The sequence below is a fragment of the Stegostoma tigrinum genome, chromosome 38 (genome assembly GCF_030684315.1).
Source record: "Stegostoma tigrinum isolate sSteTig4 chromosome 38, sSteTig4.hap1, whole genome shotgun sequence".
NCBI lineage: Eukaryota > Metazoa > Chordata > Chondrichthyes > Orectolobiformes > Stegostomatidae > Stegostoma > Stegostoma tigrinum.
Window position 1 is genome coordinate 5929967 of NC_081391.1, and position 21166 is coordinate 5951132.

The 21166-nt window shown below is 46.5% G+C and overlaps 1 protein-coding gene across 3 annotated transcripts in view; it reads right to left on the reverse strand.

Annotated features, from left to right (window-relative positions):
• The window catches only part of LOC125447227 (lethal(3)malignant brain tumor-like protein 2), a 158294-nt gene extending 150800 nt beyond the window's left edge, over positions 1 to 7494 (reverse strand). For all 3 annotated transcript variants that reach the window (XM_048521472.2, XM_048521471.2, XM_048521470.2), the window contains exons 1-2: positions 7410 to 7494; positions 841 to 1071 (exon numbers count right to left, since the gene is read on the reverse strand). In XM_048521472.2, coding sequence (XP_048377429.1) covers positions 841 to 1060 — 220 coding nt within the window. In that variant the 5' untranslated portion in view covers positions 1061 to 1071; positions 7410 to 7494. The remainder of the gene's footprint in view (positions 1 to 840; positions 1072 to 7409) is intronic.
• Positions 7495 to 21166: the final 13672 nt, after the last annotated feature.

Below are 21166 nucleotides of genomic sequence, written 5' to 3' on the forward strand. Positions count from 1 at the left end.
TTGATGTTTCAGGTTGGGACCCTTCTTCATTTTCTAAAGAAGGGTCCCAACCTGAAACGTCAACTGTAATTTAACTGATTTTTTAAAAACCCAGGGCAAGTGACAAGTAGATTTCCCGCCACCCACTCACAACAATTACTGCGGTGATTCAAAATGCCTTATTGGGAAGGGAAAACAAAAGATAAATTTTGCAAGGGGAGATGATGGGCATGTGGCAAATAGTAACTATTAACCCAAAGACCAGAACAATGCTCTGGGATATGGATTCAAATTCTACCAAGCTGGTAGCATTTAGATGTGATTAATTAAGAAATAAGAAGATAAATCTTACCTCCACATCACCTCCCATTTCAACCATGGTCAATTGTTGTAAAAATCCATTTGGTTCACTGATACCCTTTAGGGCAGGAAATCTGCTGTCCTTACCAGCGTGGGCTACTTTCATTCCCTACCTACAGTGATGTGCTTTATCTTTAACTGACCCTGAAATGACCTGGCAAGACTCTTAGCTCAAGGATAATTAGCAAATGCCAGTCCAGGTAGCGACACCTATAAATAATCCCATTAAAAGACTTATACTTTATGACTCTATGAGCTGCTAGTTAGTTTGTCCACTCAGTTAAATATCAGTAGGTTTTTGCCCCTTCAGATCCTCCCAACTGCATTCACTGGTTTCTTACTGATCAGCAAATGGCAGCTCCCTAAAGATGGCTTCCGACTTGGTCCTGGTCCTGAACTGCCACAGACATAATTCTGACTTACTGTTTATTACTGCAGCACAAACAAATCCGATGGTTCAAAGTCTTCCCAACTTTTAAGCATTAACATAACAAAAAGTACCAATTCTAAGTCTTCCATCAATAGATGACTCATCATCATTTATCGCTCCACGTATCGACTCTGTATCCATGTCCTGCACCTGACCATGTTCCTCATCTTCCAGGTCATTGCTCGAATCATCTGTGGTGAGGTTTCGATGGCTGCCACTGCCGTCGTCTTCCAGACTATCATATCCATCAAACACGCTACAGTCATCATCTTCAACATCCATGAAGGACATTTCTACACCATCTGGAGGTACAAAAACAAAAAAAAATCACACCAGTCAGGTCAGAATACAAGCTATAGAGACGAAAATTTTCTTGGCATCCTTACAGAAGGAGGAGTGAAAGGTCTGCTGAATTAGACTGGTTTCCGTCCAAGTCCAATAGAGTAAGGCTATATTATCATATTATGCAGGATTTCCCCCAGCACAATGACTGGTGGCCTTCCCTTCAGCTGTTGTGACATGTAAATTGCTAAATGGTGCAAGGATAGGTGTCTGCTGCCAAGGTTGTTATAATCTAGGGACCAACAGGACAGAAACTGGATAAACATTCAATGCCCTTCCCACAGCCCATCTGTTGCAAAACACTTCTTCCATAATTTAGTTACCTCCTGGCCCAAATATTCCAATGCTCTCCAGAGCAGCCTCAGTCCTTCCATCCTGTGCAAAAGACTGCTCATTCATAAGGTCACAGGAACTAGGAGCGGGCAATTTACCCTCTTGAGCCTGCTCCACCACCTAATACAATCATGGCTGATCTCATCTCGGCCTCAACTCCATTTTCTCCTGCTCACCATTAGCCTTCAACCCATTACTAATTAAAAATCCAGCTGTCTATCTGCTCCTTAAATTTACTCAAATGTTCCAGTATCCATCATACTTGGGGTAGTGAATTCTACAGATTCATGAGCCATAGAGATACATAAGGTCGAAAACAGATGAGAAGAAATTAAGACCATAAGAACTAGGAACAGGAATAGGCCATTTGGCCCCTGAAGTCTGTTCCTCCATTCAATAGGACGCCCATTGAATGGTGGCACTACCTGACAGAGAAAGTTACGTTATCACCCGTGGGCTTGTATGTGTCGTCAGAACAGTCAGTCACCACAGTGGCTGAAATGTGAAGTGGCTCATTCTGGTAAGAAAAACAGGGAGAAACAGGAGAGAAAACAAAAGGGCAATATTCTAAAGATTGCAGCAGTACAGTGAGTGTACACCTCCATGTGCTTCAGTCATTGAATCAGGATGGACTGACAGCACATTTAATAAAAGCACACAATACCGTTTGCTGAAAAGGGCACAGAACAAGAAAACCATGTTGAACTTCTATATAACACTAGCTCAATCTCAGTTGGAGCATTCCACCCAGTTCAGGGGACTGTGATTTAGGAAGAACGTGAAAGCATTGGAAAGAGTGCCGAAAGGTTTGCTAGAACGATTCCAGGGATGAGGAAGTTCAGTTATGAGGATAGCTTAGGGAAGTTAGGACTGTTGAAAGCCAAGAGGAGGTTTCCTAGAGGTATTCAGAATGAAGTTCTAAGGAAAGATCACTGGACCCAAAACGTTAACTCTGTTTTCTCCTCCACAGATGCTGCCAGACCTGCTGAGCTTTTCCAGCAACTTTGTTTTTATTCATAATGAAGGGTCTGAACAGAATAGATAGGGAGAAACTGCTCCCTTTTGTAAATGCAGGTGCAGTGATGCCAACAGCATGGGTTCAGTTCCCATGCTGGCTGATGTTATCAGGAAGGTTCCTCTTCCTCAACCTCAACCTCACCCTGTTTGGGTACATTTATAGGAAGGGTTTAAGAGAGATATGGGCCAAATGCTGGCAAATGGGTCTAGCTCAGTTTAGAATATCTGGTCAGCACAGACAAGTTGGACCAAAGGCTGATCCCATTGTGAACAGCAGCGGCCACATCTGCAGCAAGTGTTGGTTGCTGGAAGAACTCCGGATCAGAATTGATGATCTGGGATCTGAGCTTCAAACTCTGCGGCACATCTGGGAGTGGGAGAGTTACCTGGACACAGTTTCAGGAGGCAGTCACACCTCGTAGATTAAGTAATTCAATTCAATAAGTGTTCAGGGACAATAGGGTGTGACTCTAAGTGAGGCAGGTAGGGGGATTCTGAGTTCAGGAGCCTCAACACTTGACCTTGTCCAACAGGTATGAGATTCTTGCTCCCTGCATGGATGAGGGAAAAGGCTGTGGACAGGATGAGCCAGCTAACCATGGCACCATGGTGCAGAAGGCCACTTTTTTGGGGGGGCGGGGGGTGCAAAAAGACAAGTATTGTTATCGGGGATTCTATAATTAGCAGGGCAGATAGTATCATACACAAGCCGGATCGGAAGCCCCGCATGGTGTGTTGCCTACCTGGTGCCAGGGTGCAGGACATCTCCAGCTGGCTTGAAAGGATATTGGAGCGGGAGGGGGAGGATCCAGTTGTTGTGGTCCATGTTGGGACTAACAACGTAGGCAAGGTGAGGGTAGAGGAACTGTTCAGGGATTATGAAGCACTCAAAGAAATTGAAGTACAGGCCTTCAAGGGTCATAATCTCCGGATTACTGCCTGAGCCACGTGCCAATTGGCATAGGGAAAAGAAAGTTAGGGAAGCAAACACGTGGCTGAGGGATTGGTGTGGGAAAGAGGGATTCCATTTCATGGGGCATTGGCATCAGTTTTGGAACCAGAGGGATCTGTACAGTTGGGACGGCCTCCACTTGAGCCGATCGGGAACCAGCATTCTGGCGAAAAGGATAAATAAGGTGGTCAGTAGGACTTTAAACTTCTGAGTCGGGAGAAGGGAAAAAGCGAAAGCGACAGTGAGTATGGAGTTAAATGGAAAGAGAAGCAGCAGGATAGCATGTGTACAGGTGGGTTTAAGCTTGAGCCAGACCAGGAATACAGCAAAAAGGAAGGATAACTTAGGACATCATAATTTCCAATATCTCTAATAATGATAAGAAAGTTAGCATTAAGACACTTTACCTAAATGCTCGTAGTATTCGTAACAAGGTAGATGAATTAATAGTACAAATCATCTTGAATAATTATGATGTGGTAGGTATCACAGAGACGTGGTTGCAGGGTGTTCAGGACTGGCAGTTAAACATCCAAGGATTTACAACTTATTGAAAAGACATGGAGGTGGACAGAGGGGCGGGGTTGCTTTGTTAGTTAGGAATGAAGTTAAATCTATGGCACTGAAAGACATAGGGTCAGAGGAGTCTGTGTGGGTGGAATTGAGGAACCACAAAGGCAAAAAAAAAACCATAATGGGAGTTATGTACAGACCTCCTAACAGTCATCAGGACCAGGGGTGCAAGATGCATTGGGAAATAGATCAGGCATGTCAGAAAGGCAAGGTCACGGTGATCATGGGGGACTTCAATATGCAGCGGACTGGGTGAATAATGTTGCTGATGGATCCAAAGAAAGGGAATTCATGGAATGCTTACAGGATGGCTTTTTGGAATAGCTTGTGATGGAGCCCACAAGGGAGCAGGCTATTCTGTACTTAGTGCTATGTAATGAGCCAGACTTTATAAAAGATCTTAAAGTAAGGGAACACTTAGGAGGCAACAATCATAATATGGTAGAGTTCAGCCTGCAGTTTGAAGAAGAGAAGGCAAAATCAGATGTAATGGTATTACAGTTAAATAAAGGTAATTACAGGGGCATGAGAGAAGAATTGACAAAAATCGACTGGAAGCAGAGCCTAGCAGGGAAGACAGTAGCGCAACAATGGCATGAGTTTCTGGGTGTAATTGAGGACACAGTACAGAGGTTCACCCCAAAGAAAAGAAAGATTATCTGGGGTAGGATTAGACAGTCATGGCTGACAAAAGGAAGTCAGGAAATGTATCAAAGTAAAAGAGACAGCCTATAAAGTGGCCAAGAGCACTGGGAAATCAGAAGATTGGGAAGGCTACAAAAACAAACAGAGGATAACAAAGAGAGCAATAAAGAAGGAGAGGATCAAATATGAAGGTAGGCTAGCCAGTAATATTAGAAATGATAGTAAAAGTTTCTTTCAATACATAAGAAACAAACAAGAAGCAAAAGTAGACATTGGGCCGCTCCAGACTGATGCTGGAAGGCTAGTGATGGGAGATAAGGAAATAGCTGAAGAACTTAAGTACTTTGTGTCAGTATTCACAGTGAAAGACACGAGTAGTGTGCCAACAATTAAGGAGAGTCGGGGGGGCAGAGTTGAGTATGGTAGGCATTACAAAAGAGAGAGTGCTAGAAAAGCTAAAAGGTCTAAAAATTGATAAATCTCTTGGCTCTGATGGGCTACATCCTAGAGTCTGAGGGAGGTGGCTGAGAAAATAGCGGAGGCTTTGGTTATGATCTTTCAAAAGTCACTGGAGTCATTGGAAAATCATTGTAACCCCCTTGTTAAAGAAAGGATCAAGGCAAAAGATAGAAAATTGTAGGCCAATTAGCCTCACGTCAGTCGTTGGTAAAATTCTAGAATCCGTCATTAAGGATGAGATTTCTAAATTCTTGGAAGTGCCGGGTCAGATTAGAACAAGTCAACATGGATTCAGTAAGGGGAGGTCGTGCCTGACAAACCTGTTAGAATTCTTTGAAGAGGTAACAAGTAGGTTAGACCAGGGAAACCCAGTGGATGTTATCTATCTAGACTTTCAAAAAGCCTTTGACCAGGTGCCTCACAGGAGGCTGCTGAGTAAGGTGAGGGCCCATTGTGTTTGAGTGTGGTCCAGGAAATGGCTGATGAAATTCAACGTGAGCAAATGTGAGGTCCTGCACTTTGGAAAAAAGAATACAGGCATGGACTATTTTCTAAATGGTGAGAACATTCATAAAGCTGAAGTACAAAGGGATCTGGGAGTGTTAGTCCAGGATTCTCTAAAGGTTAACTTGCAGGTAGAGTCTGTGATTAAGAAAGCGAATGTAATGTTGTCACTTATCTCAACAGGGTTGGAATATAAAAGCAGCGATGCGCTTCTGAAACTTTATAAAGCCCTAGTTAGGCCCCATTTAGAATAACATGTCCAATTTTGGGCCCCACACTTCAGGAAGGACATAATGGCGCTGCAGTGTGTCCAGTGGAGATTCACACGGATAATCCCTGGAATGGTAGGTTTAACGTATGATGAACGGCTAAGGATCCTGGGATTGTATTCATTACAGTTGAGAAGGTTGAGAAGAGATCTAATAGAATCTTACAAGATAATGCATGGCTTAGAAAGAGTGGATGCTGGGAAGTTGTTTCCATTAGGCAGGGAGACTAAGACCCGCAGGCACAGCCTTAGAATTAGAGGGGGTAAATTTAGAACGGAAATGAGGAGACATTTCTTCAGCCAGAGTGCTGGGCCTATGGAATTCATTGCCACAGAGCGCAGTGGAAGCCGGGATGTTAAACATCTTCAAGACAGAAACTGATAAATTCTTGATCTTGCAAGGAATTAAGGGCCACAGAGAGAGTGCAGGGAAGTGGAGTTAAAATGTCCATCAGCCATGATTAAATGGCGGAGTGGACTCGATGGGCCAAATGGCCTTACTTCAACTCCTATGTCTTATGGTCTGTTTCCATGCTGTACAACTCAAGGACCGTACATGGCAGCCTCTGTGGGAGAGAAATTGGAAGCTGACATTGGGGGCAGCACCATGGCTAGCATTGCTGCCTCACAGCACCAGAAACCAGAGTTCAATTCCATCCTTGGGCAACTGGGTGGAGTTTGGACATTCTCTCCATGTCTGCTTGGATTTCCTCTGGGTGCTCCTGTTTCCTCCTACAGTCCAAAGTAGTGCAGGTTAGGCAAATTAACTATACTAAAAATTACCCATGGAATATGCAGACCTACAGGCATAGGGTTGGGAATGTCAGTCCAGGTAGCAAGTTCTTTGGAGGGTCAGTGTGGACTTGATGAGCCAAACTGCCTGCTTCCACACTGAAGGGATTCTATTAAAAAAAAACTACAGATGTTGGAATTCTGAAACAAAAAAAAACAGAGAAACTCAACAGGGTTGGCAACATAGGGGCAGAAAGCAGGCAGCAAAGTTCTGAATCCAGTAACCCTTTTTCAGAAGGGTTATACAGCAATTTCTGCATTGGTTTCAGGGTAAATTAGACAATGTGTTGCAATCATAGTTCACTGTTACTCATTGAAAACAAACGCCAGGGACTGCAGACCTAAGATTACTAAACAGTGCAGCATCTGATAACATTGTAACGAGACGGATGCTTTGTCTTGAACCTGTAGATCGAACCCTGACAGCACAGACTTTTAGCAACATTTTAAAAAAACTCCAAGATTATCACTCACGTGGATATCACAGCCTTAGCAACAATGTCTCTCTGTTTACTTGCAAATTTTACTAACTGGAAACAAATTGGCAAGAAGGGAAAACATTAAAAACACACAAACCCTAGTTTCTACAATTTGTGGTTGAGGTATCATCGACTTCAAAAACAGCTTCATTTGTCTGAAGCAGCTGGACTTTTAGTCATTACTCATCCTAAAGCTCACCTCATAAATTGCACAAACTGTCTTATTTATAATTAATTCAGCACACTTTCTTTCAAACAAAAACACAAAAGACTCACAATCTTGTTCCTCCTCTTTGTGCAACTTGATGTTCGAATTCAGGTACACAACGCCGCCATTTCAGGCCGGATCATTTCCTTTAACGTGCTCGCTCATTGGAGGGGGCCGCAACCCCCGTCAACCAATGGAAAGAACAATAGCAGGGTAGGCGCTACCGAGCACTCTGGGAGATGTAGTCCATCAGCATGAATGGACAATTTTTAACCCTCACAGATAATTGCAGGCAGTGTAGGTTTTCCACCGCAAATTAAATTATCCAATGTTTTTCTACTCCAAACTAAATTATCCAATGTCCTGAAATAGCCATTTTCTGCTCCAAGCTAAATTATTCAATGTTTTGAAATAGCCATTTTCTACTACAGACTCAATTATCCAATGCTTTGAATTAACCATTTTCCACTGTAAACTAAAGTATCAAGTGTTTTGAGTAAGCCAACATAAAAATACATGGCAATGCAAATTTCATGCCAAAAAGATTTGAATAATCACACATTCAGAGTTCACATTGAAATGATTAAGATTCTGTAAGGGCTCGATTGAGTTGAGTCTGAGATTGTCTACACTGGTCTTGGAAGTAATAAAATACAGAAGCACAGTCTCAGGTTAAGGGGCCAATCATTTAGGACTGAGATGAAGAGAAATTAATTCACTGAACGGTTATCAATCTTTGAATTCCCTACTCAGATGGATGCAGAAACTATTGTTGAATGTATTTAAGGCTGGGATAACAGTTTTTGGTGTCTCAGGGAACAAGGTCTCTGGGGCATGGATTGGAGAGTGAAGTTGAAGCCCAATATCAGCCATGATTGTAATGAATGCTGAAAAAGGCTCAACAGGCTGAATGGTCTCTTCTGAACATCTAACTTAATAATTTTGAATGATATGCAGCACCTACTGATTAAAAGCAAGCAGGACTAGACTCAATGTTGAGTTTTCCTCAGTACATAATTTATTTGCAGAAAGTGGACCTGTATAACTTTCTTCTTTAATTAATTATTCACAGTAGTTTATTGTGTAGTCAGGGTTAGGGGATGTCTATAAGTATCCCATAATACACTGCACGGATCCATGTATTTTTCATGCAAGAGTTCTTTACTCACAGGAAAATCTGTACATGCATCAGAGGCTGTAACTGTTGTTACATCAGCAACACTTCAGCTTTGATGTTAACACCATGACTACAGTTATGGATACTGTTTGCTACCCAAGGTACAGACAATGTGGTATATACCCTTGAGAAGGTGGTGGTGAGTCGCTTTCTGCAGTCCAGGTGATGCAGATACACCCACAATACAGAACAAGGTCTCTGGGGTGTGGATTGGAGAGTGAAGTTGAAGCCCAATATCAGCCAAATTATGTACAGAATTGCAGAAATTTGACCTAGCAACAAGGAACAGTGGTATCAATCCAAGTCAAGGGCCCTGCAGTGATTTATTTTGGCTGAGATGGTTGACCTCTAAAAAGCTGCTAATTTGTGTTCAGCAGGTGTCCAGGATGACGACACAAATCCAAGGCATAAGAGTTGGCTTGGCTTGTAAGGACAGTCTGCAAGAGCCCACCCAACATGTCTGATTACACATCAGCACTTACTAACTCAGCACCATCCCCTACAACTGCCCTTCCCTTACCAACCCTCAACATCAGCAACTTACACCACCCAACCCCCCCAACACCTCCAACAAACCCCAACTCCAGGCATATTGTTCCCTGATGTGAATGTGTCCTCTATCCCTTTCCTGAGAGTTGGCCACCCTAGTAAAGGGCAAGTTGCTGCAGTGCATCTTGTAGATGGCACACACTGCTGCCACTGAGTTTCAGTGGTGAAAGGAATGATTGCTGAAGGTGGTGGCTAGGGTGCCAATCAAGTAGGCTCCTTTATCCTTGATGTTGTTGAGTTTCATGGTTGCCCGATTGCTGAATACATTTCAGACAGAGGACTATAAACAACCTGGCAGTCAGACTTTGTCAGGGGCAGGGAGAAAAGTGGAATTGCGGTCACAGTCAGATCAGCCATAAATCTTAGCAAATCACATTCAGGCTCGAGGGGCTGAATGGCCTGCTCCTGCACCTAATTCATAAGTTCTTGTCCAGTTGGAAGCCAAGCGGACAGCATTCCATAACATTGCTAACTTATCCCTTGCAGATGGTGGGCAGACTTTGGGGAGTCACTCACTGCATGATTCCCTGTCCTTGGTTGGCTCTTATAGTTACAGTGATAATGGGAACTGCAGATGCTGGAGAATCCAAGATAATAAAGTGTGAAGCTGGATGAACACAGCAGGCCAAGCAGCATCTCAGGAGCACAAAAGCTGACGTTTCGGGCCTAGACCCATCATCAGAGAGGGGGATGGGGTGAGGGTTCTGGAATAAATAGGGAGAGAGGGGGAGGCGGACTGAAGATGGAGAGAAAAGAAGATAGGTGGAGAGGAGAGTATAGGTGGGGAGGTAGGGAGGGGATAGGTCAGTCCAAGGAGGACGGACAGGTCAAGGAGGTGGGATGAGGTTAGTAGGTAGGAGATGGAGGTGCGGCTTGGGTTGGGAGGATGGGATGGGTGAGAGGAAGAACAGGTTAGGCAGGCAGAGACAGGTTGGACTGGTTTTGGGATGCAGTGGGTGGAGGGGAAGAGCTGGGCTGGTTTTGGGATGCGGTGGGGGAAGGGGAGATTTTGAAACTGGTGAAGTCCACATTGATTCCATTGGGCTGCAGGGTTCCCAAGCGGAATATGAGTTGCTATTCCTGCAACCTTCAGGTGGCATTATTGTGGCACTGCAGGAGGCCCATGATGGACACATCATCTAAAGAATGGGAGGGGGAGTTGAAATGGTTCGCGATTGGGAGGGCAGTTGTTTATTGAGAACCGAGCGGAGGTGTTCTGCAAAGCGGTCCCCAAGCCTCTGCTTGGTTTCCCCAATGTAGTGGAAGCCACACCGGGTACAATGGATACAGTATACCACATTGGCAGATGTGCAGGTGAACCTCTGCTTAATATGAAAAGTCATCTTGGGGCCTGGGATAGGGGTGAGGGAGGAGGTGTGGGGGCAAGTGTAGCATTTCCTGCAGTTGCAGGGGAAGGTGCCGGGTGTGCTGGGGTTGGAGGGCAGTGTGGAGCGAACAAGGGAGTCATGGAGAGAGTGGTCTCTCTGGAAAGCACACAAGGGTGGGGATGGAAAAATGTCTCGGGTGGTGGGGTCGGATTGTAGATGGCGGAGGATGATGCGTTGTATCCGGAGGTTGGTAGGGTGGTATGTGAGAACGAGGGGGATCCTCTTTGGGCGGTTGTGGCGGGGGCGGGGTGTGAGGATGTGTTGCCGGAGACACTGTCAAGGACGTTCTCGACCACTGTGAGGGGAAAGTTGCAGTCCTCGAAAAACTTGGACATCTGGGATGTGCGGGAGTTACGGTAATTTTTATGCCTGTTTCGGTTCAGTTAAAAGTCAATGGTAACCCGAAGGACGTTGACAGTGGTGTTGAATGTCAAAGGGAGATAGTTGGAGTCTCTCTTGTTGAAAATGGTCATTGCCTTACACTTGTGTGACACAGACCTCGCTTGCCTTTTAACAACTCAAACCTAGATCTTGTTGACATCATGCCACACTTGGATGTGGATTGCTTCAGTCTCTGAGAACTCGTGAATGGTGCCGAACGTCATGCAATCATCGGCAAACATCCCACTTCTGACTTTGCAATGGAGGGAAAGTCATCGATGAAGCAGCTGGAGGTGATTGGGCCTAGGACACCACCCTGAGGAACTCCTGCAGAGACATCCTGGAGTTGGAAAAGATTGCCCTCCAACAACTACGACCATCTTCCTTTAATTTAATTGTGTGGGAAATGGTGGGGTTCTATTTTAATCGTTTATGGGGTGTGAGTGTTTCACACAAGATCAGCATTTGTTGCCCTTTCTTAATAACCTACAAACTCAGAGGCTTGCTCGATCACTCCAGAGGAGATGTCCATGACATATCTGAGGTCCTGGAACCATACATAGGTTGATGAGATAAAGACAGCAGATTAATCTTCCTTCTCAATGAACCAGATTTTTATGTGATAATTTAAAGCTCTGTGACCACCATTACTGAGTTGAGTGTTTAATGACTTTAATAACTTCAAATTTAAACATCACCAACTGCCTTGGTGGGCCATACTCTCACACCCCCAGAATATCAGCCCAATCCAGGATTACTCGTCAATGACATTAGGCCTTTGACTTTCCTGATAAGAGTATGGCCTGAAGGGGGCTTTTGGTTGCCCTTCAGTCCTAGACTGCTGATCATTTGCCTGTTCAGAGGGAGAAGGCTACGTCAAAGGATGGACTATGTGTGATGGAATGCTCCCCATTTGCCTGGATAGATACAGCTCCAACAACAACCAAGGAGCTCCACACCATCCAGGACAAAGCAGCCGCTTGATTTGCAGCAAATCCATGTACACATAGTCCCTCAACCACCAATATATCAGCAAGATGTACTACCTACAAGTTGCACTGCAGAAATTCACCAAAGGTCCTTAGCCAGCACCTTCTAAACCCATGATCAATTCCATCCAGAAGGACGAGGGTAGCAGAACATACACCACCCCCTGCAAATTCTCCTCCAAGCTACTCGCTATCTGGGCTGGGAAATATATGATTGTTCTTTCAGTGTCGCTGGGTCAAAATCCTGGAACTCCCTCCATAAGGGAGGGTGTGGGTTACCCTCAGCACATGGACCGTAGTTGTTCAAAAGGGCAGTTCACCACCACCTTCTCAAGAGCAACTAGGGACAGGCAATAAAGTTGGGTCCAGCCAGTGACACCCATGTCCCATGAATGAATTTTAAAATGGACTTTGTGTTGGATCTGCTTCAGGGTTTAGCGAGAGATTGTATGGCTAATTGTAGGTGATTATTCAGACTGCACGGTGTAGAGTGATATTCAGAGATTTGAGAGAGTCGCCATTTAGCTGGATATGTTGCATTTCAGCCTTTCTAGAACATAGGACCAGCAGTCGGCTATTCAGCCCCTGAGCATGCTCTGCCAATCAATAAGACAGTGGCTGTTGTGGTGTGGTCCCCAAAACCCTTGCTTCCCTTACAGATCAAACATCTGTCGCATTGAACCTTGAATAAAGTCAATGACACACCCTCTGTGGTAACTGCGAGTAAGGTCTGTCAGCTAAAAACACTCAGAGGAAGATTCTCCTCATCTCCCTTAAAAGTGAAACCTCTTATTCATAAAGTGTGTGTCTCCTATTTGTAGTCTACCCCCTAAGAGGAAATATCCTCCCAATATTGACCCTGTCCTGTCCCCTCAGCATCTTACACATTTCAATAAGTTCATCTCTCATTCTCCTAAACTCCAGTGGATTTAGGCCTAGCCTGGTCAGTATCTTTCTAAACCGCTGCATCCCTGGGGAATGATTCAAGTAAACCTTCTTTGAACTGCTTCAAATGCAATAATATCCTTTTTCAAACAGGTCACAACTGCAGTTACTCCTTATGCAATTTCACCAAGACCATAAAATACTGTTCTAAGACGTCCCTACTTTTACACAGATAGTAAGAACTGCTGATGCTGGAGTCAGAGATAACAGTGTTAGCTGGAGGAACACGGCAGGCCAGGCTACATCAGAGGAGAAGGAAAGCTGATGTTTTTGCAAGGGAAGGAAATGAAGTGACTGCGTATAAGTGGGACTCAAACCCTGACTTTGCAGCCCAGAGGTATGGACAATACCACTGCACCACAAGAAGCTCTCTGATTGCATTAAGTTCCATTTGCCTTCCTAATCACTTGCTGAACCTGTAAACAAGTTCTTTATGATTTATGGACTGAGACACCCTATTAAACTGTGGTATTTTGATTACAGTTTATGCATATTATATAAGTGTTGACCTGAAAGGAGCAATGGTGCAAATTCTTCTCTCGTGTCACTGACACCTTAACATTTTTCACGAGACACTCACAGATCACCCAGCAACCCTGAAGATTGCACTACAAGGACCAAGCACCAGGGGGTGCTGGATGCTTGGAAATTGAGTTTTCAATAGAGTTCCAGCATCCTTCAGTTCAAAAATGCTGCATGTCTTGCCTTCACTAGAGAAACAGTCCAATCTGGGATCAACAACCGAATATGTACACGTTAAACATTGATTTTCAGACAAAATTATTGAACGAATCAATGATCCGAATAATCCTTGCTGTGCCATTTTAAAACCATCGAAAATAAGCCTGAGATAGTAAGAACTGCCGATACTGGAGTCAGATAACACTGCATGGAGAAGGAGGAACACAGCAGGCCAGGCAGCATCAGAGAGCAGGAAAGTTGACATTTCGGGTCAGGACCCTCCTTCAGAATTTTTTAAAAAATAAGCCTGAGACTTGAGGAAGAATTTTTCACTCTTCACAGAACAGCTCTTTATAAATTCCTGTTGCTGCCATTGAGCTGATGGGTTAATGCATTGCACCCTGTAGTAACATCAACATAAGAGGAAGCCAATTGGCTCTTTGAAAATGCTACACCACTCGAGATCAATGTTACTGTCCTGCACTATCCCATATTCCTTAATATTATTAATACTCCAACATCTATCAATCTCTGTGTTGAGATATTCATACACAATGGCTGAGCCTCCACAGCCTTCTATAATAGTTATTCACAACCTCTGACTGAATAAGGCACCCGCAATAACATAGTCTATAGAATTGAAGGAAAATATGACCTTCACCAGAAGCAATGTTCAGTTTGGCAATGAATTTCTCCACTTCCTAGATACTTCCAATATTCCTAGGCTTGTCACTGGCTCCATGAAGCTTTGCTCAATGCTTTTCATTCACGCAGGAAATCTAAGCATAGCTTTGGAAATTTCCCTTACAACACACATTGAAGCATCAGAGCAGAAAGCTTTCACAAATGGTGGGTCGTGATTGTTGACAAATGTTTGTAGATTTCACCTTCCCTCTGGCAGCCAATGAGAACGGTGCTCACAATTGAGAAGCTGAGTTCAGTGATCAGTCAAAGTTTGGTTTTATAAACTTAGAATGGCAACAGTGTGTACGACCTACAAGATGCACTGCAGCTACATAGCAAGCCTCCCTCGACAGCACAAATCCACATCTACTGAAAGATAATGGTTAACTCCTGTTATTCCCATAAATACCATAGACCATCAGGGACGTCTGCTCATGTTAGTGCATACCAAGCTGGGGTCCCAGCAGCAAGGGTCTTGAAGTGCTCTCTCCTAATTAGAGTTATAGACATGTACAACATGGAAACAGTCCAACTTGTTCATGTTGACCAGATATCCCAAATAAATCTACTCTCATTTGCCAGCATTTGGCCCATATCCCTCTAAACCCGTCCTATTCATGTCCCCATTCAGAAGCCTTTTAAATGCTGTAATTGTACCAGCCTCCACCACTTCCTCTGGCAGCTCATTCCATACATGCACCAACCTCTGTGTGAAAAAGTTGCCCCTTAGGTCCCTTTTAAATCTTTATATTCCAATTTTAAACCTATGCCCTCTAGTTTTGAACTCCCCCACCCCAGGGAAAAGATCTTGACTATACAGTCTATCCATGCTCCTCATGATCTTACAAACCTCTATATGGTCATCCCTCAGCCTCCAATGCTCAGGGAAAATAGACCCAGCCTATTCAGCCTCTCCCTGTAGCTCAAACCCTCCAACCCTCCAACCCTGGCAGCGTCCTTGTAAATCTTTTCTGAACTGTTTCAAGTTTCTCAACATCCTTCCTGTAACAGGGAGACCAGAATTACACACAGTATTCCAAAAATGGCCGAACCAATGCTCTGTACCGCCACAACATGACCTCCCAACTCCTATACTCAAAGCACGACCAATAAAACCAACCATACCAAATGCTTTCTTCACTATCCTGTCTACCTGTGACTCCACTTTCAAGGAACTATGAACCTACACTCCAAGGTCTCTTTGTTCTGCAACACTCCCCAGGACCTTACCATTTGTAATTACCCTTGTAACTATGGTACATGGTTTAATAACGCCTCTTGATTGCAAGTATAAGCTCTGTAATGATCGCTGAACACCAGTACAACACAGTGGCTGTGGTAAAATGGAAGGATTCTTTTCTCAGAGTGTTAGGAACAATACCCAGAGCAAAGGTGACCGATAACAACTGAGAAACTGAATCCAGGCCAAAAACAACTCAGAATAAAATGACTCATTCCATCCAAGGTGTATTCCTAACTCTTCTAACTATCATTGTAGCAGGGGTGGCATAGTGGCTCCCACTGCTGCCTCACAGTGCCAGGGACCTGGGCTCGATTCCAGCTTCCATGACTGTCTGCGTGGAGTTTACACATTCTCCCCATGTCTGTGTGGGTTTCCTCCCTCAGTCCAAAGATGCGCAGTTTAGGTGTATGGGCCAGGCTAAATTCCCCGTAGTGTCCAGGGATGTGCAGTCTAGGTGGTTTGCCATGGAAAATGCAGAGTCACTGGGATAGTTTGGGTCTGGGTGGGATGCTGTTTGGCAGGTTGGTGTGGACTTGATGGGCCGAATGGCCTGCTTCCACTCTGTAGGATTCTATGCGTAGTATATTGAAGAAACACTGATTCCCTAATGGATGGCATGTTTATTAGCAATGCCTATTGCCATCATTGCAACCTGAGCAGGGAGTCTCAGAATGTTCCCTCCTGCTTCCTGTTGTAAATATCCTACTTTGTTTAAGAAAAGTTCTTGAGTGAAAGGATTTGCTCCAGATCTATCTCTGAACACACTTATAAGTACGCAGGGGAACAGCACCAATAATAAAGGTCTTCTCCAAGACATACTCCATTCTGTTTTGGAAATATATCAATGTTCCCTCACTGTCACTGGGTCAAAATCCTGGAATTACCTTCCTAACAACATTCCCTACACCCCACGGACTGCAGCAATGAAAAGGCAGCTAACCATCACCTTCTCAAAGGCAAACAGGGGCAGGCAATAAACACTGAATTAGATGGTAACATCTACATCTCACGGAAGAATATTTTTAAAGCGCAATTAAAAATGAGAACTCCTTTTATCTTTCCAAGTGTTCAGGTTCCTATCTATTTCTGGACAAGAGTTGAAGCACGGGTTTTCACACTCTCAGGGTCTTTTTGATTCAATTCTGCAGTCATTGGAATTTTACATTTTGCTTACTGTAACCTCATGGATGCTCTCTCCCACCTGGTCGAGAAGGAACTGGACAAGGGAAAGCAGATCAGTGGAGCCCACTACTACAACTGGAGTCTCTCTTATCAATTGAATTAAGAGACAAACCACTTTAAATTTATAGAAGCCTCAGCTTTCTCTGATTATTTTTTACACTGCTGTAGTGTTAATGTTAATGGGCTACAGCGCCAGATAGAGGCCATTCAACTCATCGTGTCTGCACCGACCCTCCAAAGAGCATCCCACCCTGAGCCATCGTGCTCTCCTCTCATCCTCGTAACACTCACCATAGCTAACCCGCCCAGCCTGCACATCCCCAGTCACTACAGCCAACTTAGCACAGCCAATCCTCCCTAACCTGCGCATCTTTGGACTGTGGGAGGAAACCGGAGCACCCACACAGACACGGGGAGAATGTGCAAACTGCAGACAGACAGTCACTCGAGGCTGGGATCAAGCCCAGGTCCCGGGCGCTGTGAGGCGGCAGTGGTAAACTCTGAGTCACCGTACCACCCACTATTAATGAAATTTGGAATTGAAAACTTGCCTGAGTGATGGCGATCATGAAACTATCAATCATTGTTGTTAAGAATACACCTAGTTCACTAATATCCTTTCGGAATAAAATCTTCCATCCTTACCATGTGTGGCTCCAGTCCCACAGCAATGGGGTTGGCTCTTAACTGTCCTCTGAAATGGCACAGCAATCCATTCTGTGCAAGGGCAATTCGGGATGGTGGCAATAAATGCTGGCCTTGCCAGTGATAGCCGCATCCCATGGAAGAATATCAAAAGGCAATGTCTCATTACTAACTAGAGGGCTACCTAGAGTTATAGTCATAGTGTTGTAAAGCACAGAATCAGACCCTATAATCCAACTCATCCATGCCAACCAGAGATGCCAAATTAATCTAGTCCCTTTTGCCAGCATTTGGCCCATATCCCTCTTAACCCTATTCACGTACCCATCTAGATGCCTTTTAAATGTTGTAATTGTACCAGCCTCCACCACTTCCTTTGGCACCTCATTCCATACACACACCACCCTCTGCATGAAAAAAGTTGCCCTTCAGGTCCCTTTTATATCTTTCATCTCTCACCTTAAACTTTTGCCCACTAGTTTTGGACTCCCCTACTTGGGGGAAAAGACTTTGGCTATTCACTTTATCCATGCCTGTCATGATTTTATAAACTTCTATAAAGTCACCCCTCAGCATCCAATGCTCCAGGGAAAATAGCCGCAGCCTAGACAGAAAGTTTTTGAAGAACGGAAACAGATGTCAGCAGCTGGAGCAAGGAGAGTGGCCCCTGACGAAGTACTGAGCATTGTCTAATGGCTGGGCTGGCTTGGGAGGGTCATGGCTGTTTGGCCAAAATTTTTAGGTAAAAGAGGACCATTGTGGAGGTAAAAAAGTATATTATTTTATATGCTTGTGCATATAAAGTGTCACCTCACTATTTTGAGAATTATCTTATATCAGCAATTGTAAGGGTGGGGGGAAGGTTGTGGCTGGGCCCAATTTCAGTCAGGATGGGGACAGCATTGTAGAGCTGCTGGCTATCACCTCACTATGTTTTGATTTTTGGTTTAGAGCTCATGAGACTTAGCTGCAACTATTATTTGGCTCAGAGGAGCAGAAAAGCTGATCTTCTGGATTGGAACACTTCTTCAGAAATGGGGGAACGGAACGGGTCTCTGAAATAAATACGGGGAGGGGGGTCAGGCTGGGGGAGGTAGGTGGGATGGTGATAGGTGAGTGCACTCAGCTTTCACCACCCCAGCTACCTGCACTCACCTATCGCCATCCCACCTACCCGCGCTCGCCTATCACCATCCCACCTACCCGCGCCTGCCTATCGCCATCCCACCGACCCGCGCTTGCCTATCACCATCCCACCTACCCACGCTCGCCTATCACCATCCCACCTACCCGCGCTCGCCTATCACCATCCCACCTACCCGCGCTCGCCTATCACCATCCCACTGACCCACACTCACCTATCGCCATCCCACCTACCCGCGCTCACCTATCGCCATCCCACCTACCCGCGCTCGCCTATCACCATCCCACCTACCCGCGCCTGCCTATCGCCATCCCACCGACCCGCGCTTGCCTATCACCATCCCACCTACCCACACTCTCCTATCACCATCCCACCTACCCACACTCTCCTATCACCATCCCACCTACCCGCACTCACCTATCACCATCCCACCTACCCGCACTCGCCTATCACCATCCCACCTACCCGCACTCGCCTATCACCATCCCACCTACCCGCGCTCGCCTATCACCATCCCACCTACCCGCGCCTGCCTATCGCCATCCCACCGACCCGCGCTTGCCTATCACCATCCCACCTACCCACGCTCGCCTATCACCATCCCACCTACCCGCGCTCGCCTATCACCATCCCACTGACCCACACTCACCTATCGCCATCCCACCTACCCGCGCTCGCCTATCGCCATCCCACCTACCCGCGCTCGCCTATCGCCATCCCACCTACCCGCGCCTGCCTATCGCCATCCCACCGACCCGCGCTTGCCTATCACCATCCCACCTACCCACGCTCGCCTATCACCATCCCACCTACCCGCGCTCGCCTATCACCATCCCACTGACCCACACTCACCTATCACCATCCCACCTACCCGCGCTCGCCTATCGCCATCCCACCTACCCGCGCTCGCCTATCACCATCCCACCTACCCGCGCCTGCCTATCGCCATCCCACCGACCCGCGCTTGCCTATCACCATCCCACCTACCCACACTCTCCTATCACCATCCCACCTACCCACACTCTCCTATCACCATCCCACCTACCCGCACTCACCTATCACCATCCCACCTACCCGCACTCACCTATCACCATCCCACCTACCCGCACTCGCCTATCACCATCCCACCTACCCGCGCTCGCCTATCACCATCCCACCTACCCGCGCCTGCCTATCGCCATCCCACCGACCCGCGCTTGCCTATCACCATCCCACCTACCCACGCTCGCCTATCACCATCCCACCTACCCGCGCTCGCCTATCACCATCCCACTGACCCACACTCACCTATCGCCATCCCACCTACCCGCGCTCACCTATCGCCATCCCACCTACCCGCGCTCGCCTATCGCCATCCCACCTACCCGCGCCTGCCTATCGCCATCCCACCGACCCGCGCTTGCCTATCACCATCCCACCTACCCACGCTCGCCTATCACCATCCCACCTACCCGCGCTCGCCTATCACCATCCCACTGACCCACACTCGCCTATCACCATCCCACCTACCCGCGCTCGCCTATCGCCATCCCACCTACCCGCGCTCGCCTATCACCATCCCACCTACCCGCGCCTGCCTATCGCCATCCCACCGACCCGCGCTTGCCTATCACCATCCCACCTACCCACGCTCGCCTATCACCATCCCACCTACCCGCGCTCGCCTATCACCATCCCACTGACCCACACTCACCTATCGCCATCCCACCTACCCGCGCTCACCTATCGCCATCCCACCTACCCGCGCTCGCCTATCACCATCCCACCTACCCGCGCCTGCCTATCGCCATCCCACCGACCCGCGCTTGCCTATCACCATCCCACCTACCCACACTCTCCTATCACCATCCCACCTACCCGCGCTCGCCTATCACCATCCCACCTACCCGCGCTCGCCTATCACCATCCCACCTACCCGCGCTCTCCTATCACCATCCCACCTACCCGCGCTCTCCTATCACCATCCCACCTACCCGCGCTCTCCTATCACCATCCCACCTACCCGCGCTCTCCTATCACCATCCCACCTACCCGCGCTCTCCTATCACCATCCCACCTACCCGCACTCTCCTATCACCATCCCACCTACCCGCACTCTCCTATCACCATCCCACCTACCCACACTCACCTATCACCATCCCACCTACCCGCACTCTCCTATCACCATCCCACCTACCTGCACTCACCTATCACCATCCCACCTACCTTCCTCAGCCCAACCCCTCTCTCTCTCTATTTATTTCAGAGCCCCCTTCCCTTCCCCCATTTCTGAAGAAGGGTGTGATCCGAAATGTCAGCCTTCCTGCTCCTCTGATGCTGCCTGGCCTGCTGTGTTCATCGAGCTCTACACTGTTATTTCAGACTCCAGCATTGGCAGTTCTTACTATCCCATTCTAAGAGAACCCATGTGGCCTCAACTAAATGCTATAATCCATTCACGCATCTGCTGTTCCTCACAGATGAGGATGACTCTCTTCCACTGTCAGGGTGAGTCCATAGGTGGCCATACAGACCAATGTGGCTACCACAGGCTCTGTTACACTTGGGGTAAAAGATGGTTATGGAAGGGTGGGTGAGGTGTGGGTGTGGTAGCAGTCTCCTTTTGCTGCTTTCGCCTGGCTTCCGCTTTTTCCCAATAGTGAGTCTCGAGGTGCTCAATGCCTTCTTGGATTCACCTCCTCCACTTTGGATGGTCTTGGGCCAGTGATTCCCAGTGTCTGTGGGAATGCCACACTTCACCAGTGAGGCCTTGAGGTTGTCATTGAAGGACTTCCTCTGTCCACCTGGGACTTGCCTGCCGTTTTGAAGCTGGGAGTA